This window comes from Phocoena phocoena, chromosome 2 (assembly GCF_963924675.1).
Source record: "Phocoena phocoena chromosome 2, mPhoPho1.1, whole genome shotgun sequence".
NCBI classification, from domain to species: domain Eukaryota; kingdom Metazoa; phylum Chordata; class Mammalia; order Artiodactyla; family Phocoenidae; genus Phocoena; species Phocoena phocoena.
The window spans coordinates 80,470,004-80,495,595 of NC_089220.1; the positions used below are offsets into that span (position 1 = coordinate 80,470,004).

General features: G+C 39.7%; 1 protein-coding gene across 8 annotated transcripts in view; it reads right to left on the reverse strand.

Annotated features, from left to right (window-relative positions):
- MEIS2 (Meis homeobox 2) overlaps nt 1–25,592 on the reverse strand; it is a 200,770-nt gene that overhangs the window by 40,244 nt on the left and 134,934 nt on the right. For all 8 annotated transcript variants that reach the window (XM_065872311.1, XM_065872312.1, XM_065872319.1 and 5 more), the window contains one exon: nt 19,328–19,404. In XM_065872311.1, the coding sequence (XP_065728383.1) occupies nt 19,328–19,404 (77 nt within the window). The remainder of the gene's footprint in view (nt 1–19,327; nt 19,405–25,592) is intronic.

Genomic DNA, 25,592 nt, shown 5'->3' on the forward strand with positions numbered 1-25,592 from the left:
CTCACAAATCACTGAAACGCAGTGAACAAGATACTTATTAGCATAAGCTCGCCAAAGAAGAAAAGTTTATGTTGAGTAGTGGTATTCTTTAAGGTCTAATGGCTATTTAGACATGTACTATATATATATATATATATATATATATATATATATATATATATATATATATAAACAATCTGAGATAAACATTAAGAAGAATGTCGCCAAACATTAAGAAGAAGAGATGAATTATAGCCAAAGCAGACTTACTGGCTAATGACTGGAATAGCATTTTGCTAAAGTTGATGCACTGTTGTGTGGTGCCATTTTGGTTTATTAACCCGTTCAATATCCAAAATGCATTACATGTTGATGAGAGCTGCCGCACGGCCTCAGAGGGTGTCACTCCCGGGGGACTGCATGGTGTGCAGGGATGCCCTTGACACCGTGCAGGGCTAGGATGCTCAGTCCTACGATGTGCTGGTCCTGCCCGTAACATGCAGAACAAACCAAAATGTATGGTTCACAATTTTTATGAATTTAACATCTAATAAAATGAGAACCATCTGTTACCATTTAAAAAATTCAATTAATTTAAAATCCAACCACCAACGAAAGGAAGAATAGTGATTATGGTTTTTTTCTTAGATTAGTTAACATATTTCCAGCAAACTTTAAATTACAGTAGGAAGTTTCTTTGTTGTTTGCTTTTGTTCCTTTGTTTTTGGGCTTATTTGTTGGAGGGTCCAGGGAAGCGCCCTAAGATTGTAGGCAAAATTGTGTGGGTGTGCAGGTGGACACATCCTTTTGGGGGTTCATGGGCTTCATTACATTCTCAGAGAAGTCTATGGGCCAGCAAAGGTTTAGAACTTATATATTATCATCCATTGATGAATGAGGAAAATCCTTGAGTGGTGCAAGGTGGCTTAGTACCCAAAGTGAAGGAGAAAGGAATTCAGTCTTTTACCAGGGAGACAGTATTTGAAATTTCGAAAAATTTACTCTTCCAAAGACTAAGCCTTGACAGAGGAACAAAGTTAGTAAGTAAATTAGAACTCTGAAATCTCTCACATGCAGACTATTAGTTTGATGTGAAACAGCAAAAACTAGTATTATCTTTGGGTCCCTTTCTCCATCACCGCCAACAACAGGCCGTTCCAAGAACAGACTTAAAAACGCTGATCCTGGGCTTCCCTGGTGGCGCAGTGGTTGAGAGTCCACCTGCCGATGCAGGGACGTGGGTTCGTGCCCCGGTCCGGCAGGATCCCACATGCCGCGGAGCGGCGGGCTCGTGAGCCATGGCCGCTGAGCCTGCCCATCCGGAGCCTGTGCTCCACAACGGGAGAGGCCACAACAGTGAGAGGCCCACGTACCAAAAAAAGAAAAAAAAAAAAACAAAAAACGCTGATCCAAGAGAGTCAAGACAGTCTGTTCTATTCAAAAATAGGTCTTATAGTTGTGATCCTGCCGGGCATCATTCCAAATCTAGGCTACTTGTGAACATTAGGTGGTCAGCTTGAGTGCCCTCGTGAACAGATAGGAACATTATTTCAGCATCAGAGCAATTCAGTTTTCCCTAGAGTCTTGTGGTCTTGGGAAAAACTCTGAAAATTAGATGGACATCCTAGGGCCACTGTTGAAACGGACAGGCTGAAGTCTAGATCTATATATAGAAGGCTGAGTGAGAATCTGACCAGTCACTGAGGAAGAAGGACATCATGGGATTTTTTTTTTTTTTTAATTCCTCCATCAGGCCATCTTGCTATTCTTACATGACCTGCCAGGTTTAGAGACCAGGTTTAGCAATTGATACCTCAGAAAGAGATCATCCTTTTCATGCACTGCAGACTTTTAGTACCCAGTATTCCTTTACCACTTGTTCAGCATTCACTTGTGGGGTACAGGTGGGAGTGGCTGGAGGTGGGAGGGGGTGAAGAAATTTGGAGACAGAAATCCTCAATTTACTCAGAAGAGGTCAACAGGAAGTCCTACTACCTATGAATAGGACATTTTACCTTTTGAAATGGGGATTGAGTGCCCTAATGCTTTTTGTCTGACTCTATTGACATGACTTTCCAAAAGCCCCTTCAACTCCTGCCTCAGTTTACGCCTCTGTACAGAAGAATGGAGAATAACTGACTTACAAGGATGTTAGGAAACTAATTATTGTTGGTAAATACTCTTATAACTAGTGCCATATAAGTGGTGATTACTATTAAATAGTTATCACTGTCACCTCTGCCTACAGCCAACCATATCTCTAACATTTCTTTTCTTTTTCAAACTTCCCCTTTTCAATGTTAATAAAATATTTGGCAGCTATGTATATCACGTAAACGCATTAGGGCATAAAAGCTAACATTTTCTTTTAATTTTAACAACGTGCACACTATTGGGAAAGAATATTGAAAGAAATACAATGTGTAAGTAGATTTCACACCACATTAGAGTTGTCCAATTTCTCATGTTTAAAATTTTTCTGCATGACTAGAGCCAGGAAGAAATACATGCCAGCATAATTATATGAACAGTTGAAATTTAAACATATTGAAAAGGAGAAGGGAACATGTCCACCCATTTGTTTTTTTTTTTCTCCATAACAATCCCAAAGATGAGTAATTTCTTTTCATAGAGTCAAGCTGAAGGCACAAAGCTTTAGCATTCAAAGGAGCGGGGGGGGGGGAGAAGCTTTTTTTAAGTACTGTGCAAATCAATACACAAAAAAATCTCAAGATGATAGTTTAATTAAAGTGTGCACAAGGCAATTCATCAGCCTCTTCCCCGGGTGTACCAGCCTCTAGAATTTGCCTTCTGCTTTCTGATCCCTGATGGTTTTAACTCGAAGGCATTTAAAGTATCTTTCAACCGGCACCTTTCCACTTAGCTTACATTCCTTGTTTTTCTTTATAAACAAGAAATTGTACTGGCTTTGTGATGTTTGTTAAGCTTCATGCTTTTTCATCTCCTGTATGAGCTTTGCCTACCATGAAATGCTGTCATGCAGTGAAATTTACCTGAGAGCTAAAGGGAGAAAATAAATCTTCCAAGTAGGGCTTCCCTGGTGGTGCACTGGTTGAGAGTCTGCCTGCTGATGCAGGGGACACGGGTTCGTGGCCTGGTCCGGGAAGATCCCACATGCCGCAGAGCGGCTGGGCCCGTGAGCCATGGCCGCTGAGCCTGCGCGTTCGGAGCCTGTGCTCCGCAAAGGGAGAGGCCACAGCAGTGAGAGGCCCGCGTAACGCAAACTTGGTTACAAGTTCAGAGCCAGCTAAATCACTGGCAATTTTATGCTTCTGGTTATTTCAATTTAAATGTTTGTAAAAGTACATATAAAAATAAAATAACCACTCCCACAGACATGAAAATGAAAAATCTGCTTGGATTAGAATATAACGTAAGTTGCTTTAAACTACCATGTGGGAATGTTAATATTATTCATTTCCTATTACGTAATGTTCTAGGGATACCTTGGCAGGGACATAAAGCTACTGAACTCTTGACTCCTTAATAGTTTGACTCCCATTGTAATTGCTTTGTTCATTGGCTGCCCTGGGTCTTCATAATCGGTTAGAGTCCAAGGTCACAGATCCAATATGGTAGTGGCTCCCACTCTTAGCTGGTTGTTAAGTCTTTAATGGTAGTTTTGTTTTAGTATCACCTTTTTTTCAGATCCAGAAACTCTTCTTTTTATTAAAAAATTCAGGTAATTGCCCTATAATGTTTTTGTTCAACCTCCCCTCCCCTTCACATACAGTAGTTTTCAATTCAAAAGCCACCCAGTAACAAATGTAGCCCAAAGCCAAATCCAAAGAGAATTTTTTTGAAGACTTCTTGAGATTCCTTAAATGTTTGATTTTTTAAAAATTATATATACCCATTTGGGTGGACTATAAATAATTTCATTTAAGAAATTTTATTTAAAACACGATGTAAGAATCTCAATTCTTAGTGTATTAACTAATTCGTTTTTAATGAACACAGTAACATAATATTCAGGAAGAGCTTTAATTGTTCTTAAAACCTAGGTCATAATGGCACTATGAAATTACATAGAAAAGAAAGGAAGCAAACTATATGATCAAGATATTTCCTTTTATGTCTTTTTTTTCTTTCTGAGATAATTAAATCATTGACATCAAAGGATTTTGGAGGCAGGATGTGGTGGATTAGAAATGGTTCTGGACCTGGGGACTTGGTTTATTCAACTTTGGGCTTTGCCTCCAACTTGTTGGGTGGCTCTGGGAACTCATTTTCCCTTTCTGGACTGCAATTTTTTAATTTTTATTTTCGTAAAATGAAAGTTTTAGCTTAGATTATTTATATGGATTTTCCATTTATAATTTATTTCATTTAAATTATTCAATAGCTCAATTTAGCACTTTATTAGCAACTGTCCAGAGTTGACAGGAATATTATTTTACATTTTAAATTCCCCATTGCCTCTAAATAAAGTATCGGTATCACTAAGCAGTTTTACTACTGATATATAAAGTCCTTCAGGAGTAACTTTTTTTTTTTTTTTTTTTGCGGTACGCGGGTCTCTCACTGTTGTGGCCTCTCCCGTTGTGGAGCACAGGCTCCGGACGCGCAGGCTCAGCGGCCATGGCTCATGGGCCCAACCGCTCCGCGGCATGTGGGATCTTCCCGGACCGGGGCACGAACCCGTGTCCCCTGCATCGGCAGGCAGACTCTCAACCACTGCGCCACCAGGGAAGCCCCAGGAGTAACTTTTGAAACAGACACTAAATAATGTATGTAATTACATACATTACATCATGTATGTATTTTTTCAATAATAGTCAAGTGAGAACCTTCTGTGACCAGGCACTATGGCAGGCACCCAGATCTTGGAGAGCATATAGACCACAGTTTCTGCCCTCAAGGAGGAGGACATGGATTTTTTCGATAGAGCAAACTTTTCTTCAGTTAGTTTTGCAGTTCCTGTAAAGCTGATGGTAACCAACTGTGTCTCCGTTCCTGGGCACAGGCTTGCCACAGAGTGAGTGCAACTGAATCCTGGTAGGCATGTGTTCCTGGGAGCCATGTGAGAGACTTATTATAAAAGTTGTCTCTACTGTAATTATGATTTCATTGACTGTGTTTGATACTATTTAATGCTTCCCTTTAAATAAAGATTTAAGAGTCACAAAATAATATACTCTCATAAAACGGCTCAGCCTGTCATATTATTCCATTTTATTACAAATGCCCAGTTTTCTAAAGAAATTGTAAAATTTTCATGTATTATTCCAAATATAGTCAGGACTGGATGGATAACAAGGATGATTCATTTATTGCATTCAAGGGGAAAGATAATTGTTTCAGAAAATTGTCAAACTCATTGAAAAGTAGGTTTGTTTGGGATTCTAGGGTTCATCTATATTAGTGGTACCTAATAAGAAGATTTGGCAAGGAATATGCTTATTTGGGAAAAAATTCTTGATAGAGGTGAACGCTGGTGTAGCAACACGTCAATATAAACGGTGAAGCCAGGAAAGAGACCCTTAGTAAATAGGTCCTTCAGTGCAAAGTTGTCTTTAGAGACGAGAGAGCTTTAAAAGCAAAGTGTGATTTCTGTGGGGAGCATGTCAGGCAGGGGAAGGGAGAAGACTGTTGATTAAATCGTGCTTTGAGGGCTTCCCTGGTGGCGCAGTGGTTGAGAGGCCGCCTGCCGATGCAGGGGACACGGGTTCGTGCTCCGGTCTGGGAAGATCCCACATGCTGCGGAGCGGCTGGGCCCGTGAGCCATGGCCGCTGAGCCTGCGCGTCCGGAGCCTGTGCTCCGCAACGGGAGAGGCCACAATAGTGAGAGGCCCGCATACCGAAAAAAAAAAAAAAATTGTGCTTTGAGGTCAGATGTGATGGTGGGGGACAATACATATGTTCCACAGATTTAAAAATTCAAATAGCATAGTTTTAGCTACCCAGAGATTCCAAGTTTATTCCCCCCTTGCTATGTAGTCAGGAACTGACAAAAGAGATAATTAGTTCCCCAAATCTCAATATCTAGAGTCAGTTTAGATAACCTTGACCAATGAAGGTGACTGTTTAGGTGAGGAAATAATCTGATCTGATCATCTCAATAACTCTACATTCAATGGCGTTTTGAGAAACTGTAACTCTGACCCTATGTTTGAGTTCTCTTGCCCTTCTAAATAGGTGTGTCTACTTTGCAAGAAGGGATTTAAGAAACAGCTTATCCAAATGATCAAAATAAGGCACTGTGCATAGCCTCTACATAAAAGCTAAGTGAGGTATACTTTCCATAAGATGGTATTTCATTTTTTTCTAGTGCTGCCCATTAAAAATGTATAAATCCCGGGGCTTCCCTAGTGGTGCAGTGGTTGAGAGTCCGCCTGCCAATGCAGGGGACACGGGTTCGTGCCCCGGTCCGGGAAGATCCCACATGCCGTGGAGCGGCTGGGCCCGTGAGCCATGGCCACTGAGCCTGCGCGTCCAGAGCCTGTGCTCCGCAACAGGAGAGGCCACAGCAGTGAGAGGCCCGCGTACCACAAAAAAAAAAAAAGTTTACCCCTTTACCATTCTATTGAAACATGGAAGAAGAAAGATATACTTCGTTACTTTGCCTACTATTCCCATTTTATGAAGAATCGTGTGCTTTAAATAGATGTCAAACTTTTTAAACTCTAGTTGGTCTTTCCTATTGGAAATTTTAAACTATGGGTTGAAATCGTGTTCTCTATAGCTTGCCTTAGGAATCTCCTCTATGACCATAGATGGAGTCGTCCTTTACAGGGTCCCCTCTAAATAACAGTAATCAGTGTGGACTTGCCCCTCAATCCCTAAGCTCCTCCCACACCCTCTGTCACCAAGGCCTCCTCTCTCTTTCTGGACAAGCTGGTCTGCTCCAGGGCCTTCAATAACATCTGTACCCTCAGACCTAACTTTCCCTCCCCTTGCGCGGTCCCACAGTGTTTCCTGTTATTCTGACCTTGCCTTCCCCACAGGGCTCATCTCTATTTTATGCTATCCATTGTGAAAACAAGATCATCTTCCCAGAGAAAGCATCAGGCCCCACTCAAATCTGCTGTCATTGTGGAAAGAATCCCCAAGTCCTTGCTCCCCAAGGCACAGAGCCCACAGTTGTTGTAGCTTCTTTTTCTATTCACACTCCGTGCTGAATTAGTCACCAAATCCTGCCACATTTTTTTTTTAACAACAGAGATAAAATCGGTCTCCTTTTCTTCATTTTAATAGCTAAATCTCTGATTCAGGTTCTGTTTAAGTCACCCATAGTGTACTGTCACTGGTCTCTCTCCCTCTCTTCTCATCAATTCAAAATACAATGGTTAAAATCGTTTTCATCTCATTTGCTTTGACTAGATTTAATTTTTTTTTCAGTTCACAGGCTTAGAATCATAAAATAATAGAATTTTAAAGATAGAAAGGACCTTAAAAATCACCCAGTCCCCATTCTTTTATGGATGAGGGAATAGGTAGTGAAGAAGGCAAAACTGCCCAAGATCATACGAATTGTCTGAGCTGGAATTAGACCCAGGCTGCTGACGAACGTGAGTTCCCTTTAACAGTCCACATTGCATCATCCTCTGTGTGAACACTGAACCTTCCGCTCCTCCAAAATCCTGTGGACTGGGGTGTCTGTCTTTCTCACTGTACCTCACACACTTACAAATTTCTTTTACTCTAGTCAGGGAGAGGTGGTTTCCTCCTAAACTCTTTTACTCAATTTCCCCACTTTCAGGGACTCCCATATTATTTCTATCCAACTACTACAACACTTCCTTCCTCTGATTCAAAACTAACTTCAAATCTAATCTCCTCTAAGAAATGGCATGCTAGTGGTCACCCTCTCACCGAAACACTCAGCTTTCGTGTAAATTTTCTTCCTCAGCCTTCTCTCTAGCTTATTTGAATTCAATTCAACAAGAAGTTACCAGCACCTACTAGAAGCTAAGCAAAGTGAATAATCCCTTTGTCACTTAAAAGGCAGGGAAAAAAACAACAACAACAATAAATGTAAACCAATCCAGAAATCATTTCAAACCCTCCACTAGTTTGGAAACATAGCTGAAGATCAGGGCTGTCATTCACAAAACACAGCCTAATTTTGTTCTGTTGTGATGCCTAGAAGAATCGTTTTCTCTTGGATCCATTTCGGCCTATTCGCAAGTGTTGCTATTAGGCTATGGAAGGGTTTCTAGGAAGGTCTAGCAATGGAAATCCTCATTATTTTTCCTTTGTTAATGATTACTGGTGTTATTGGAAAAATCATATCATCTTCTCGAACTGCCAATTTTCTCAAGAAATTTCACCCCTTGTCCTCAGAACAGATATAATACATTATAATACACTGCAAGGTGCTGCCCACTATTGCTTAATAAAATTGTGTCATTAGAAGTATTCTTTAAAATTAGTGAACTATTGCCTGGGGCTGGAAATATTTTTATTGTATAAAGATTTTCTGTTGTAATGGAATTGGACTTATTCATAATATTTAAAGTTCTGAATTTGTTTAGTCACCAACTTGATGGGAAATGGGCAGGCATTCTTTATTTAGGGTGTGGGAGACGCAAGCTTTTCTTCTGAGACCAAATTATTGGCGATTCTTTAATTAATCTAGTAGAAGATGAATTGAGATCGCAGGATATTAGTTCTTGCTGATACTCTAAAAACGTGACACTGTTACATCATAACTAATGCTCGAATCCCCAGGGACACAGCATCCTGAAAATGTTACCTTAAATGAGAGAGTACTCATTACTATGATGGAACCAAAGTATGGATTTGACTTATCTGCAGAGCTTTGAAACTGGGGCATTTTTTCGTCTGTGGGTTATGGCCCCATTTCTAGAAAAATCTATCTGGGCCTAATGTAACCTAGCAAATCTTTCAAACGAAAGAGTCTTGTGGGAGTCAAGTTGTCATTTTCTGACATATTATTTAGGGCTCAGCTCGGGTTTCATTCTTTCTTCTTTCCCCACTTAAACCCCCTGCTCATTCGCCACAAGCGCCATTTTCTAATTAAGGCAAATGAAATTCGTAATGTGTAGAAGGGAGACATGACCCCCCCTTGTGAGCCAGCCTCGCTCTTTCCTGCACACCATTAAAAAATAGAATCCAGGGGTGGTTGCTGTTTTAATTGGTATCACTTTGTCTTTAGTGCAAAACACATGGCAATAATTTAGTGAACTTCAGTATTTCTCTTGTGGCAAATTGATAGCATAATTTTATTATGGGTGGAACAATGGCTTCTGGAAGCAGAGGAGATTCTCCCAGAACTACACATAACTCGGCTGACTAAACGTAATGCTTGGAGAAGGTAATGAAAACAGAGCTGAGGCTCAGCAAGGACTAGGAGATTTCAGTTTCTCGCTCCTGTCAAAAGGCTCCTCAGTAAATCATACCTGAAGCTTATTTAATGTCAGAAGCCAATAAGCTGATAGAGTACATTGGGGTGCTCACCTCAGAAAAGGCACACTGAGTCATGTGATCTCTGGTCCCTGGACCCGATGGGGTCATATAATCTGTCTATGTATTTTAATAAGTAACCTATTAATGTTCTCTTTGGTGCTAATTATTTTACACTTCACTTGTTTCCTGTTTACTGACATTGCTTTAGCAATTTCACTCTGAAAAAATTATGAGGAAAGGGAATCCGGATGACTTTTACTGTTCTATTCCACAGGAGTTTTCTACTTTTCTCTTTAACATTCTTCTTCTATACCAGCCGAGGCCACCAAACACAAGCACAAAACACCGAATCCATGGGAACGTTGTAGGATAACAGGAAACCTGCATATTTCGTAAAGCAAAGAGCCACACTGAGTCACACAGGTCCAAGACTATCAGTATTTAGTAACTCATAGCTAAGAAGGTATTTGGAGTTTACCGTATGGAACTTGGCTTCAGGTAACACAGGAAATCAACCAGCTGTGACCAAATTCCACTGTGCTACTTTCTACACAACTTTATGAAGAAGAAATTTGCTCATGGGCACTCAAAAATACCTACGCATCCTTTCAACTGCAAAAACAAAACAGTGAGAATCAGATCCACAATTAAAAAAAAAAGACCACTCCGTCCAAATGAAATCCTTGTGCATTTCACTGCATACTTTACTTTGAGTATTCTCACCCATCAGACTACTGGAATCAGAGTCCCCTCTCTGGAAGAGGGTACTTTTCTGAATTTTAGAAAACATAGTGCAGAGACAAAGAAAGCTCCCATGTGTTTCATAATTTTTAAGTGAAATGATATTTAAAATCTAGGTTTAAAATACCTGACAGTTTAACCTTGAAATTATCAGCCGGGTGAAAGTATGCTAATATCTGTGACCATCTCTGTGAAGGAGATCTATCAATCAAAATTGATAATGACAAAAGGAATCCTCTGGCCATCCTTCTTATGGTATAGGCTTAGTCAAGAATGACCGGGTCCTTCCTCAATAATTGAGCTGAAACCATTAAGTCAAGATCATTTATGAGATTTTTCACTTGTGGGTCTTTGAGGTAGATTTGAATCCAGATCTTTGGGGATTAATCCACTGCCCCACCATTCCCTTAGTAATCACTGCTAAAGTTTTTGTTTATCTAAAGTCTTTAAGGAAGTTTGGAACTCAAGAGGTCAACATTAAACAGCCTGAAACCTCAGCTCACAGGGACTTATCTAAAAGATAAGCTGTATCTAGAGACAGACGGGAAATCTCATATCTTTCAGTGTTTACCTTGCAAGGGAAAAAGAGAAAGAACTCTGATGTGTTCCAACCTGAGTGCAGAATTAACAATTCTGACCAGGACAGGGAGTTAGTGCAAATCTATCTTGAATGATCAGTCAGCAATAGTGATTCTGATTCATGCACAAAAGACATGCAAACAAAAAACCCAGAAACAAGGTTTTCTATTATGATTACAATAAAACAATGAAGCAGGAAAAAGACGTGAAGAAAGCAAAATTAAAAAAAAGAAAAACTGTATGTATTTTCCTACCCAGATTGCTAACAATTTTGCAGACAAAAAATAATTTTCCTTGTTTCTAGAGAATAGAGGAAATAGTTCTGAAAGTCATGAATTGGATAGAATTTCTGGGATAAGCACTGGGAGATGCCACCTAGCCGATGCTCGTTCTCTAATATTTGAAAAATCCAACACAATGAAAACAACAGTAGCAACAACAAAACAAGTCTTTTAGACTCCAGATCAAGAGGTTAATGGGACCTACATTTACTCATTAACGGAGCAAATTCTCAACTAAGTAATTTTTGGCAGGCTGCTCTCCAGTGAATGAATGCATGAATGAATGAGTGAAGTGAATTAGGACATGGCCTAAAGATGATTCATAAAATACTTATTTCTCTGAGAGTGAGTTTTTAGAATACATTTAAAAAACACTCTAGCCTGTGGGTAATGGAAGCAACGAGGAAAAAAATTTACTGGAAATGGCAGCAATATGGTAAAAAGGACTGAGAACTCAGAACAAAGTCACAGCCACCAAGACTCATTTTTAAAGGTAAAAATATTTAGGGAAAGTAAATAACTTGGTATTGGTATATTCTGATCTATCTTTTTACCTTCCTTTTAATAGCTTCTCATTTAAAGGTTCTGTTTTAACTTTGCATTTACAAGTCCCTTTCTATTTTCTGCATTCTAGAAACAAGTTAGAGGCTAATGGGAAGATTCCTTTCTATTTATTTTTTTTAATACGGCTTTATTGATCTGTGACTGGGGTTAGGAACATTTACTGAATCAGCAGCTATAATTCTGTAACATTTTCAATGAATTGTCTTCATTTTTTTCCTACTTAAAAATAAGTACATAGCAACTCAATACCATCCTACTTTAAAAACATGCAACTCACTGAAACATAGACTTTTATTTCTGTGTCACTCTGAGAAACCATGTCAATCATGCCAACTGAGATGGATAAAGGACTTATTTGAACAAACTTTTGTCTCTCTTCCAAATACTGCTATAATGAAGTATACAAGTAGGTAGAGCCTTGTGCCTAACCCAGGACTTGTCTGCGGAGTTTATTGTCTTTATCAATGAAAGAGAGGGGGCTAATTCTAAAAACCTTCAAATATCAAAAATAGTCTAGATTTTTGGCTGAAATTCCCCCCCCTCCCCCATATTTAGAGACTTTTGAAAACCGGTAAGGTTCAGCATGAGAAATTTTATCTTCAAAAAAGTTTCCATTTAAGTATTTTCTTTAAGGGGCATTTTTTTGGAACCGTTTCAGAAACTTGCTGCATTCCTTTTCTGTTGTTTTGTGTTTTCTCTGTAGCACTGTACTTTCCTCTAAACGAGGAACTCTTTTTCTCCCCTTATTGGCATTCCAACCCAGCAAAGAAATATGCATCCTGAGATAATGCTGCCAGCTTGCTATGAAAACCATATTTCATTCTTTCTTTGCAGAGCAAAAGGGAAAAGCACAAAGGAGCTGGTATAATTGAATGTAAAGGATTGCAGCAAACCTCCCCTTTGAGTCCCCTCGCTGGCATCCCCTTCCTTTATTTCCCCCTCCACTCCTTTTGTTTACCACTTTTAAAAGGCTCTTGCTGAGTCTGAGCCGCCTGCCCAAATTTGGACTGAATCTCAATTTCTGGAAATGGTACTCCCATCTCTACAAGATAGAAGGTGTCTAGAAATGCTGGTGTGACATGGCAATGGATCGGAGGCACAGCTGCCTAGGTACAATAGATGTCTTCAATTTTCAGATCAGTGTGGGAATGTCAGGAATCTGCTACAGAAAGTAACACAGGCAAATACTGTAATAGTCCCTCTAATTCAAAATTGGCATGCTACGGGTTGATGCCCTGGTCACCTCCAGTTCCATTTGCTGTAGACAGAGCAAAATGAAATCCATTTAAATTTCCGGGCAATCCCTCTGGTTAAACATTAATCACGTGTATTTTTCTTTTCCCGTCTTTTAATCTCTCTTACCACCTCCCTTTGGTTTTCCTCTCAGAAACAACTGCAGGTTCCCAAGGAATGATAATACGACCATGGAGACAGAGTGAGTGGAAGCTGGGTAGAGCTGGAAAGAGACTGGAAACCCTACTGCTGACACAAACTCAGCTCTTTCACCCCAGGAGCGACTGTCGGGAAGAAAATGCTCTGGTTTTAGCAAAAGACCTCATGAGGCTTTTTGGCATTGCATCTCCGGCATCTCTGCCTCCTTCCCTGGTCACTGATTTCTCTGGCATAGGAGGCCATGTGAAAGAGAAGCATTTCACCTCAAGCTCACCAACGTGGGGTGCAAAAGCACTCCTTTTTGCCTTCCTTTCCTCAGCATCGGCAGTTTCATCACATTAAATGCTGACAATGAATCTAGCACCTGGCAAATCTGACTTGAGATTCAAATGGATTTTTATTCAGAAACATAGATGTTACTTGGAAATAATCAGCAAAGACGGCAGCTCTGTGTTTAACAAATGGCTGTGGTGGAAACCGCTGAGCAGAGAGAGGCTGTTTGGTCCAGCCAGCTCATTCCCTTAGGTTTATCTCAACTCCACCTCCTTGGTCTATCACTCTCTCCTTCAATCCTTTTTCTCTTGAGATAAAAGTGTCCAGCTGTCTCTGTGCCTCATTTATGTTTGCTACAAAATTATTTTCCTCAATTCCCAGCTTACTCGTGATGTCCTAATATTACAACGTATTTCCTGGTGTCTGCTCTCCTTGCCGGGGAGTGACAACATACATACCTTTGAAAATGACTTGTCTTTGCTGTAAAGAAGTGCAACCTCTTTTACCACTAACCCAGCCTCCTACTCATCTAATTAGGCTTCGAATTGGGCTTGGGGATTCACTGACAGAGGGTCTGACATTGACCCTGTCTTCAAACCCACCTAGAACACTATTATTGCCCTTTTAAGTGTAAGCGGCAAAGGAAAGCATCTGGGCACCCACATCTCTCTGGACTGATGGATCCCTGAGGAAAATGATTGCTTTCCTGAGGCTATCACTCTGTTCCTGTCCATATTTTAATCAAGGCTGGGAAGGTCTTCTAACAAAACTGCCTTTTATTTTCAGAGTACTCTTAACTTATATGTTTGTACACACAAATTCTTCTGTCTCCTCATCTTTCCATATCGCACGTAAGAAAACCAAGTCACCTGGGTAGTTAATGAGCCTTCCTAAAGGGAAAAACTGATTCCCAAGATAACTTTTCCGGCGCAGGTTTTTCTCTTTTTTTTTTTGGCATTGCTGATATCTTAGTTCCCCGACCAGGGATCGAACCTGGCCCCCCCTGCAGTGAAAGCGCAGAGTCCTAACCACTGTTCCGCCAGGGAATTCCCCCGGCACAGTTCTCAGTCCGAATTGAGCAAGCTTTTCTCTAGTCTAGAAAAATTTGTCCACGTGGTCAAACTGAAATAGGTAAAACAAAACTGTCGCTTCCCATGAGGAAGTTCCACAAAGTAGATGTCTGATTATTAAAAGCTGTTGTAGCAAGAAAGATTGTTTTAAGACCATTGAGGGAAAGGTGGGGCAGGCAGGACGAAGATATTTTATATCTTCAGTTTGAGAGGCCGTACGGGGACACTGAAATCTATTACACAAAGGAACTCTCTGAGCTACCTTCAAGTGGAAAGTTCTTCGAAATTTCAGTTTCATGCATTTTTACGCGGGCCCTGGAGACAGCCTCCTATCAAGAAAGTTAAGTCCTTTATTCCTAGTATACCTGTTTTCTGTCAATAAGTCACCCCATGGACTTTGCTTGTTGGTATATAGATAAGGATACAGTTACTGCAGTGACATGAGTTTTTAAAAGTACGGTATTTCTTCCTTTTAAAATTAAACCTGGAAATAGGAACTTAAAAGTTAATATTATAATTCTTACGTAGCATTGAGGAAAGTTACATGAGAACATGGAAATGTTATGATTTTTCTCATAGTATTTTTAGCTTAAGGAGCTTTAATCGTCAAAGTTGACTTTACTATATTTCAATGATTACTACTGTCAAAGACGTATGAATGCATCCCAACAAATTATTCAAGCAAGAATTTCCTCATTAAAAAAAGTAATTTTCAAAAAAATCTTTTGTCAATGAATGCGTGTAAGCATGCCTCCTGAGGAAATACCAGACATTAATACCCAAGACTTTCCTTCAAAACGTCTAACCTTCACAGCTATTTGAAGCCACTCACCTCCTAGGGTTCCCTAATCTTACCTCCCTGGCATCAAAGAACTACAAAAAAAAAAGGATCATCTACGAAACTACAAAAGTCTAGCTTTGTTTAATACAGAAGCTATGCACAGTGAGTTGTCTGCTCTCAAATTTTATCACCCCTTAAATATAGGTCTATTTCCTCCTGAAAGAAACCTCCATTCCAGTTTGTAACCGATTTAATGATGTTTTCATTGATATCATTGTATGAAATCATCATAATTCTCTCTCATTTTTACAGTTATGTACTTTTAACTATTTTAACAACAGCCAGCATCTATGGTGCGTGTCAGCGCTACACTGAGTACTTAGCGTGCAGTATTTCTCTGAAATGTTACAACTATATAAGATATAAATGGCTATTGTCCCCATTTTACAGATGAGGAAAGGAAGGCTTAAAAGGAAGGCTTAAAAGGTTTGCTGAAGGTCAAACATCTGACGAATGGTGGAACCAGGATTTTTAGCCTCCCAGGGTCTGGTTCCGGAGCCTAAGTGCTCACCTACCACGCTATATTACCCTCCAAGATGTAATCAATATTCAGTCAAAGTACACCATGTTTGCTTCTCCATGGTGAGGAGGTTATTCAGGGTGAGGATACTCATTTCCTTGCTTTTCTTCTCTCCTAATGCACACACTTTGATGATTTCACAGCTGATGTGACTCTCCCCCAACTGAACAGCCTAGAAAGCCAGTCTCACTGCTTGTGATTACCTCTGTCAGCCAAGTGCATACAGTGAAGATCTGGTTATCATCATTTTTTTTTCTAAGTCTCAATTAGGTTATTGATTACTTATGGACTTCTGAGGGCTAACTGTAGGAAAAAAATGACTTAGTGTCATAGATTCCACTCTTTTCCTGAAATCACATTTTGATTTGGTGGTATCATCACTTTTTGCACACTCCCTACTGTAAATACATGGGAAAGGCCCATTGAGATTATTTCTAACACTGGCTGCTAAGATAAAACAATCTTTAATTCCCCGAATTATCTCCTAAACTTCCTTTTTGCTTATTTGTTCTGAAATTACTGACTGATCTGAACAGGTCTGCTTTTATTGCTTATTGCTCTCATCAAGTGCGTGAAGCCATGTTCCACTGCTTATTACTACAGAGGTTATTTTACAGCAATACTTAACTACCCTAACCTTGCTTGGCCTTTCTATTTTAAGAGGTAAGTGAGAAGCAGAACTGAAACAGCAAGTCTTCCATGATTTTCTGATGGGGATGCTTTCTATACTATTCTAATTCTTTGAGTACGGACATCACAGCACACAAGTCTAAAGTCCTGGCCTCAATCAGAGAAGCGGGTATCATTTCCTAGCAGAGCTGACTAAATGAGGTTTAGGAACTGCTCTCTGATTCCTGCCTTTTTTTTTTTTTTTTTGCTGAGAGCTCTCAGGGCCTGGAGAAATAGTTTATAGCCTACTCTTCTCATCTCTTTTAGTTATCACTTGGCACTTAAGAACAGTGATTATGAAGCCTTTTGAAATTAGTCTGGATAGCTTTCTCTGTTTTGAAGATGATATCATCAAGACATCGGTCAGTTTCAGAATAGACTACACAGTAGCTGGTATTCTCTTTTAAATTTCTTTTTGAAATCCACCAAAATTCAGTCCCTGTGTGAAATTCCTGGTAGTCTTTTAAAAGTATTTTCTGTGTTATCCTCATGAGTCACACCTTATTATCAAAGTTACTGTAGCTGTTAACTAAGAATTGGACCTAAGGGCAGGATTAGAGGGTTTTTCAGAAGGAACTGTGAAAATTAGGGAGATGGAATTATTTTGTTAAGACGTAGGTGTCAACATTGATGCCATATTATGGAAAGTATGCGGTGTGATAGACTGTCACAGCCTAACCTTTGGCATCCTGCGGCAAACACAGCTCAAATAATAGAGAAACAAGAAACCTAAGCTATCACACGACAGAACTCCTCCTCCATGCACTGGGGCTCAATGGAATTCAGAAAATAAGGATGCTCTCTCCAAGTTCCAAGCAGGTGTCTAATTGTGAGAAACGCTCGTCTTTAGATACGACTGTAGCATCTTCACTCTTCAAGTGTGATGACTACATCAAAAAGTACAGGTAGGGCTTCCCTGGTGGCACAGTGGTTGAGGGTACGCCTGCCAATGCAGGGGACACGGGTTCGTGCCCCGGTCCGGGAAGATCCCACATGCCGTGGAGCGGCTGAGCCCGTGAGACACAACTACTGAGCCTGCGCGTCCGGAGCCTGTGCTCCGCAGCGGGAGAGGCCACAACAGTGAGAGGGCCGTGTACCGCAAAAAAAAAAAAAAAAAAAAAAAAAAGTACAGGTAGCGGATGACAGGGAACAGCACTTTCAAAAAGAGCAAAGATGAAAGGTCAAAGTCAAATATCAATGTAGAAATATTTCGTTTTTCCCAAGACTCCCATCACAACCACCCTCAACTTGCCTCAAATTTATAAACATTATAATTTTAAAGCAACATTCACTGCATCAAGGACCACTGTATATAACGGAGCTCGGTTTGACAATCAGTATGATATAAAATAACATGCAGGGCAAATAAGTCTTCTACCATCAACAAACAATGTATTTACTTTACTGTTTTAGACTACTGATGGCTTGTCCTGGGAACATAAATGAGAATATATATACGTTGACATGTGTGTATCTACTCTAAGAAGCTCATATCAACGTATAATCACCTACACATCCCTGTCTGGAGATTACAGCCTTTATTCCAAGTTTTTGGTCTAAAGGGTATCTTTAAATGTACATAGTTCCAATCTTTAGAAGAAAATTAAAGTGAATTCAAGTCTTTATTGTCTATCCTTTCTTTCTGCCTTTCTTTTCAGGTTAGCAGTTTATTTCTGCATTCATCACCCTGACAGAAGCAAGGCAACTCAATTTTCTGCTTCTGTAGGTAGGCACATCACTTTCTGTACAGCACTAGGCATGAAAAGGGCTGCAGCTAAGCTTTGGTTACTGGTGTAATTGAAATGCTATCCACACTATAGGGTGCATTAAAGTCAGATAACGGCAGTTCCTGTGGCCAATTTAAGTAGCTTGACTTCCCTGGGAAAAAAAAAAAAATTGCCTGACAGATAAGGCAGACAAACTGGCTAATTCTCCAAGCATGTCTCTCATTGTGATCCTAGAAAAATGAGAAAAAAATGAATCACAGAACCACAAAATCAATTGACCCTCGGGTAGCTCATCAGGCAGTGAGCCTGATAAACCTAAAAGCTTTGTTAATGTCTGCCCGCCTGTATCCCACAGATAGAGCACTTTGTAAATGAACCTGCTTTGATAAATACATTAAGGAAAGCTGTGAATAAAGGCAGAGACTTCTCATGTGTAAATACAACCTCTGCTACATGGAATTAGAATGATAAAATGGAGTTCCATGTAATTAAGTTTGTATAAGGCCTGAAATCCGTGCAAATACTTTCCCTGAATTTTGAAAGAGAACTGTCAGTTCAATTAATCTGAACATCACCCCAAGAATGTACCGAACAAAATTAAGCTGCTGATAAAACCCGGGCCAGTATTTTGATAAGTAACTCCTATATCATTTCTTGGCCACTGTGATCATTTTATTTAATCCTCTGCCCCTCCTTTTCCTCAGTTACCCTCTAAGCCACATACAAAGAGTGATGGCCCATGCACCTCCACGGGAGTTATCGGCCAAATGGCAAAGCTAAAAATGGGGAAATCTTTTCTTTTTTTTTTTTTACCCTGTGTTCAAAAAAAAAAATTAGGGTAAATAAAATTCTCCTAGGAGATGCTGAAGAGCCTGCATCTTCATCAGCCTAGAAAACCTAGATTAAAGAAACCTTCCAAGAACTGATAACTCCACAGGAGGACTGCACCAAAATACCCAGAGTGACTATTTTCAACGGGAATGACCTGAACTGAATTTGCTCTGTTCAAGTCGAGAATTTTAAAGCATCAGAGATGGGGAAAGTGAGGCAGAGAGGAAGAGCGAGAGAGGAGAAAAGAAAAGAAAGAGGCAGAGAGAAAGAGAAGAGGGATACATCTTACCAAAACCATTTACCTAGTTACCTCTTCCTCTCTCTGTGCACTACGTTCACACGTCAAGGTAGAAACACAGAAGTTATCCTCCTCAATTTCATTTGTTTCAGAAACAAAAAAAGAAGACAATGATTGAGAAATCTTACTTTAGCCACGGGAGAAAGACATTGATTTTGGGGTCACTCACCAGTTGTTTACTTGGAGAATTGTAAGTCCTGTGTCTTGAGCTAACTGTTTCTTCTGCTCTTCGGAAGGGTACGGATGCTAATGAAAACACAAATGTTTTGAAAGATGTATCAGAAGTTAAGAAAGAGTCACTTACGTCTAAGAATGAAACTACCGTTTGTGATTTCTTTAGTCTATGGCTTGATTTTCCTAATCACAGCTTTTTAATCATGTGTGGGGAAAAATGTGGGCAGAGACAAGAATCCAAAAACCTGCTCGTGCAGCCCCATTCCCGCCACACTGTGGAGGCCAGTAGCACAAAGCATGGCAGCATTGCAGGTATTCAGTTTCTTCCATCAGTCAGGGACGCACAGCACCTTGGCGATGGGTCAGAAATTTGGTTGGCTACAATCACTTCAGTTACACTAAGGGAACTACTTGCGGGCCCATTTTACTTTACTTCTTGGAAAACCTCTGTGCAGCCTTTCTCCTATATTATCTTTGTGAGATGGCTCAATATAATCATTATTTCCTAGTTAATCTAAGATTATTGATAGTCAAGTTTGGAAAGTAAGATTGTCCATAATCACAACTATTCTTCGAAGCCATGGCTACCACTTCAGTTACAGCAGAGTTTACTGACAGTTGTTTATGTTGACTCCTTTAAGGGACAGTGGGAGATTCTTTCATTTTTACTGGTTGCTGCTCTGGGTTAAGAGGGTCGCACAAAGTGACCACCCATCACAAGGAATCAATTACGTGCAATACAGAAATTTTACATTTTACCCTAAAGTGTGGCAATAAGAGAATGAAGCCATAGGTTTCGGTGTTTTTTAATTCTTTACTTCCCATCACAACTCACCCACATTTATAACAAACCATCCTCCCATCAGCAAACCACTTTCCTCTCTCATTCTGAAATCAAAGATTGTTACTGTAGAATTGTACATTTACTTTGAGACACTGTACTGGCATGTACATAATTATAAAACATGTCTGTTAAATAGGTCTCTGCTCTAAATTCACTGGTTTTCTTAAACAGAAAAGTAAACTTCTATAAAGCATGTCAAAGTCGTTCCTAAACGAGAAAGCCTTTAGTAATAAATATTTCCCATCAACGTTATTAAAGGCTGACATTAGGAACAACAAAGTATTCCATTCAGAGCTTTCTAATCATTCCAGTGTTTGAGAGAGTGAATGTTTTTCAATCATCTAAGATTTTATTCTTCAGGTATTTCATCTTCTATAATAGCATACATTATCCAAAACGTGTGCAATTACTTATTAGCAAACCCAAATGCCATTAGGTTAAACAAAACCCCCTGTATTGCAAAAGGGGTTAACTAGATTTGTATTAATATAGAAGCCAGGCTTTTAATATTCTGCAAATGTTAACAAAGAAAGATGATAATGTTGAGTTAATATGGGTTAAGCATAAAATGAAAATAAATTTTTCTGATTGCGAGGTGTTGACATTTTTTTGGCTAGGGCCTCCAGCCTGTTCCTGAAAGCTGTGTAATTACAGAAGGCTTTTCCCCTCCTTCCCCCTCCTGCTTCGAGCCTACCCACATTAGTAATGACCCCTTCACTGCTTCAAAAACCACTAATGGTCTTCAGCATGGGCAAGAAAAATGAACAGGATAAATTGGAATCCACAGTCAGTAATTTGCATCCTATGAGGCTGCTTTGGCCACTCACACTCATTCCTGGCCATCAATCGTTGCCTGTCAGGTGCTGCACTCTGCCACCATGACAAATACTCCTCCTAACACTCTGATTCGTCCAAACAATGTAATTGTCCTCTATTCTCCTTTTGGTAATGGAGATAATGAATGACTGCACAAACAAGAAGGATTGCTTATCACAGATGCTGGGGTGGCTTCAAACTGGAAAAGGCCTAGGGTACAAATTTTAATAGACTGAAAACACTGGTTGGAGGGAAAATGACCAAAAAGATCCCCAAATCCTTCTTGTTGTGGTATTTTCCTGACAAATTCAAGGGAGGAGCACCCTTTGACTTTTTATTCCTCTAAGACGTTGAAAGCCTAGGTTTCTAGGTTATTTGCCCAATGGAAATCAATTCTGCAAATAACAAAAATGAAAATAAAGACTCATCACAAGGATGTATAGATCTGCATTGGTAATGTCATCCAGTATGCTGTTTCTTCATGCAGTGGGTTTTTTTTTTTTTTTGGTGTGCTCAGTCTTGTTCACTATTATGATGCATTTGCCCAAGACAGTTCTGACAAAATGTGGGTTGTGGTGTGTGTGTGTGTGTGAGGGAGACAGGCAGAGACACATACAACCATATACACACACACACACACACACACACACAGAGAAGGTTTAGATGAAATAAAGGTTTAGGATGTTAAGCTAGTAGAAGACTAGAAAGGGGAAGTTAGTGTAGAGTCAATTCCTTCAAGCAGGACTGTACATTCAGATTGAGTAACAAGAACTCTTCCCAGTGTTTTATTAGAAATTAAGTCAAATGACCACAAAATTACATAAACAGTGCATTTTATCTTGGGAATCCCTGAACCGTACTTTCACTATGAAAGCAGTTGCAAATTCCATCCACAATCATTAAAATAATTGGGACCTTACCAAAATTCACCTTGCACAGATGGCTTTTTTTTTTTTAATTAATAGGGAAGACCATAATAACTTTCACTTATTTAAATAACGTTCTGTGGTTTTTGAACATTCATGATTCTATGCCCCTTTTATACAGGGAGTGGACTGTTTATCTGAAAGTGTTCTGGCAGTCGGCCACTGTATTTCTAAAATTAAAAAAGGAACGGAAAACAATCAGCTTTCAGAGGAATTGGAACCATGGCAATGTGTTTTGGATTAATTTACAAATATATGTATATATTTAAGGCCAAACTGTGGAACTAGAGAATTTCTACTACATGATCTATCATAGGCATTCTTCTACTTTATTAGAACAGACATCATATTGAAATAATAAACATGGGAAGCCTTCACTTCTTCTTTGATGTATATTGCTAAATGTCTGACTGGCTCAAATTTAAAATAAACTTTGGTATGTTTGCACTTGAAAACTGGAAGTAGACCACAAGCAATAATTTGTTGTCAGTTTCTATATTCTTGGACTGAGGCTATAGTTTAGTCTGTTCACTGATGGGGGCCAACCCACCCTGGTCCAGCGGCTCAGAGGTGGCTCAACTTACTCATAAGAACACACATTGTAACATAATAGCGATGATGATGATTCCCTTCATCAAGAAAGAACCAGCATAGGTCAAAGTTTTTCACATCTCCAAATAATTTAAAGCCACTGTTGAAGAGAGGTGAATCACAAATATCCTCTTACTTTGAATATCAACTGACAACTCTTCAAAAAGTTAGTAAGACATGTATGGCTCATGACTCAACATAGACAGAAAATTTTTTTTTTTTTTTTGAAAATATTTTTTTAATTGCCTTTTTTCTAAAGACTCATTCGAAAGTGAGATATTACCTGTATTCCAGATACTGACCTTAGACTCTTTTTTTTTTTTTTTTCCTCATCCCTTTGGGGTTAAACTGGTTTATCAAGTACATGCAAACAGATCTACAGTATTCTTAGAATGTATCAGTGAAACAGTTTTTAGGTGAAATCACTTAATGATAATTTTCTTTTGTGGTTAATCCCTCTTCATTTTTGTCCAAACTGGAACCAATTTATCATAATCTTTATTCCACGTTGAAAGGATTTATACTGATGTTTTAGAATACTTCAAGTGATATTTCTAATCATCTCATGAATTAGAAGTACACAGTAAATGAAAAAGGTAGTTTTTGCAAGGCTAAAAAATTGGAAACAACCTATCTATCTGTCAAATGGATCATAGTTAAATAAAATGGGAGATTCTCATGGAAAGGTTTTCCCCACATATCGTTGCATGAAAAAAGTAAACTGTAGAACAACATGTATTACCAATTTTTGTAAAATAGATGAACAGCTAAATAAATTAATTAATTAAATGCACACATATCTATGCTTGTCATGCAAGGAAAACATCTGGAAAAACACACACACCCCGTGCTCTGGACAACTTCATGTTGTATAGGGCATGGGGTGCAGGCTTTTACTTTCTGTTTATATACTCCTAGGTTGTCTGCATGCTTACTGCTGCAAACATTTTTTTTAAATCCAATATTAATTTTAAAGTAATATTAATTTATTATAATTATAATTAATTTATACACTCCATTTTTTTTAAAAATATAGCAATTTAACTTTGTATACAATTAGATATTCTCTTCTGTTATGGTAACTTTTTCACTGGATACTTTTAAAAGCAGGACACCTTGAGAATTAGTCCTTAAGGTTACTTTCCTACCCTATGAGTTCGACTCACTGGTCTATAAAGTTTACTAGATGAGGGCTTCTGTGGTGGCGCAGTGGTTGAGAGTACGCCTGCTAATGCAGAGGACACGGGTTCGTGCCCCGGTCCGGGAGAATCCCACGTGCCGTGGAGTGGCTGGGCCCGTGAGCCATGGCCACTGAGCCTGCGCATCTGGAGCCTGTGCTCCGCAACGGGAGAGGCCACAGCAGTGAGAGTCCCACGTACACCAAAAAAAAAAAAGGTTTACTAGATGAGCTCTTGAAAGAACAATGTGCAATTTGTCAAATTTCTTCTGTAATGATGTAATATAGCCTTTGGGACAAATGATCAAGTAACTTGTTGGGCAGGTTCTTAGTTTCAGCAAATACTTGGAATTTGGTCATCATGATCACAACTTCCTTTTCCTCAATCCACCCCTAAGATACGACTTATCTTATAGAGTTAATTCAGGTGACCTTGAGTTTGATGATGCCACTTGTAGATGAAACCCTCTAAGCAATTTCTCTAATATGGACAATGAAACTGCATTGGGTAAATATCACTTATTGCTCTGGGACCAGGCTTATTGAACTGGTACAAATAGATGGTGCTAAAGGCCTAACCCTTGAAAAAAACCAATGCATTTTCATAGAATATCAAACTTATTCAGTGGCCATTAATTTAACACCTTTTCTTATGTAAACAGAAATTCTGACGCCATGATTAGAATGTATACTGCAAATGAAATGTTAAAATAAAATTGGAAACAAGATATTTGCTTCCCACTAAATTCACATAGTGAGGGCTTCCCTGGTGGCGCAGTGGTTAAGAATCTGCCTGCCAATGCAGGGGACACGGGTTCGATCCCTGGTCCGGGAAGATCCCACATGTGGCAGAGCAACTAAGCCCGTGCGCCACAGCTACTGAGCCTGAACTCTAAAGCCCGCGAGCCCCAACTACTGAAGCCTGCGTGCATAGAGCCCGTGCTCCGCAACAAGAGAAGCCACCTCAATGAGAAACCCGCACACTGCAACTTAGAGCAGTCTCTGCTCGCCGCAGCTAGAGAAAGCCCGAGTGCAGCAACAAAGACCCAACGCAGCCAAAAATAACTAAATAAAATAAATGAATTTATAAAAAAAAAAAATTCACATAGTGATTTACTTGGTATTTATAATTTTTAGCCCTTCATTGTCCTGTCTTATTTTCACACCTTGTCTTTATTAAGTATAATTTTCTGAGAGTAAAGCCTTAGGTTTTTAAAATTTGTTAATTTCTCCCCCCACTCTGTCTCAGTGTCTTTAAAGATCTGTAGAGGGCTTCCCTGGTGGTGCAGTGGTTGAGAGTCCGCCTGCCGATGCAGGGGACACGGGTTCGTGCCCCGGTCCGGGAAGATCCCACGTGCCGCAGAGCGGCTGGGCCCATAAGCCATGGCTGCTGACCCTGCGCGTCCGGAGCCTGTGCTCCGCAACGGGAGAGGCCGCAACAGTGAGAGGCCCGCGTACCGCAAAAAAAAAAAACAAAAAAAAACAAGATCTGTAGAAAGAGTGAAAAAAAAAGACGTTAAGTTCTCATTCAAGCTTTGTCAGTAGTTCTGCCACCTTGAACAAGACTGTGCCTGGGACTTAGTCTCTGTAATAGTAAAATGAGGTTAACAAAGCTATACGTGGTTTATAAAATATCTATGGAGATTATAATAATAAAGTTTGTGATGGTTAGTTCTGAACCTCACTGACTCTCTCACTTCCTCTCTCTCCCCCCCACCTCTCTCTCTCTCTCACACACACACACACACACACACACACCCTCTCCTCTCAAGTTGTCTGAGCTTCTAATCACTACCTCAGGATGCAGGAGCAACCTGCAACCCTTTGCTCTTCCACTGCCAAGCTAACGTCGGGTTTCTACCAGAAGCACTTTTACATGAAACGTGATGTATCTCCTGCTTTGTGT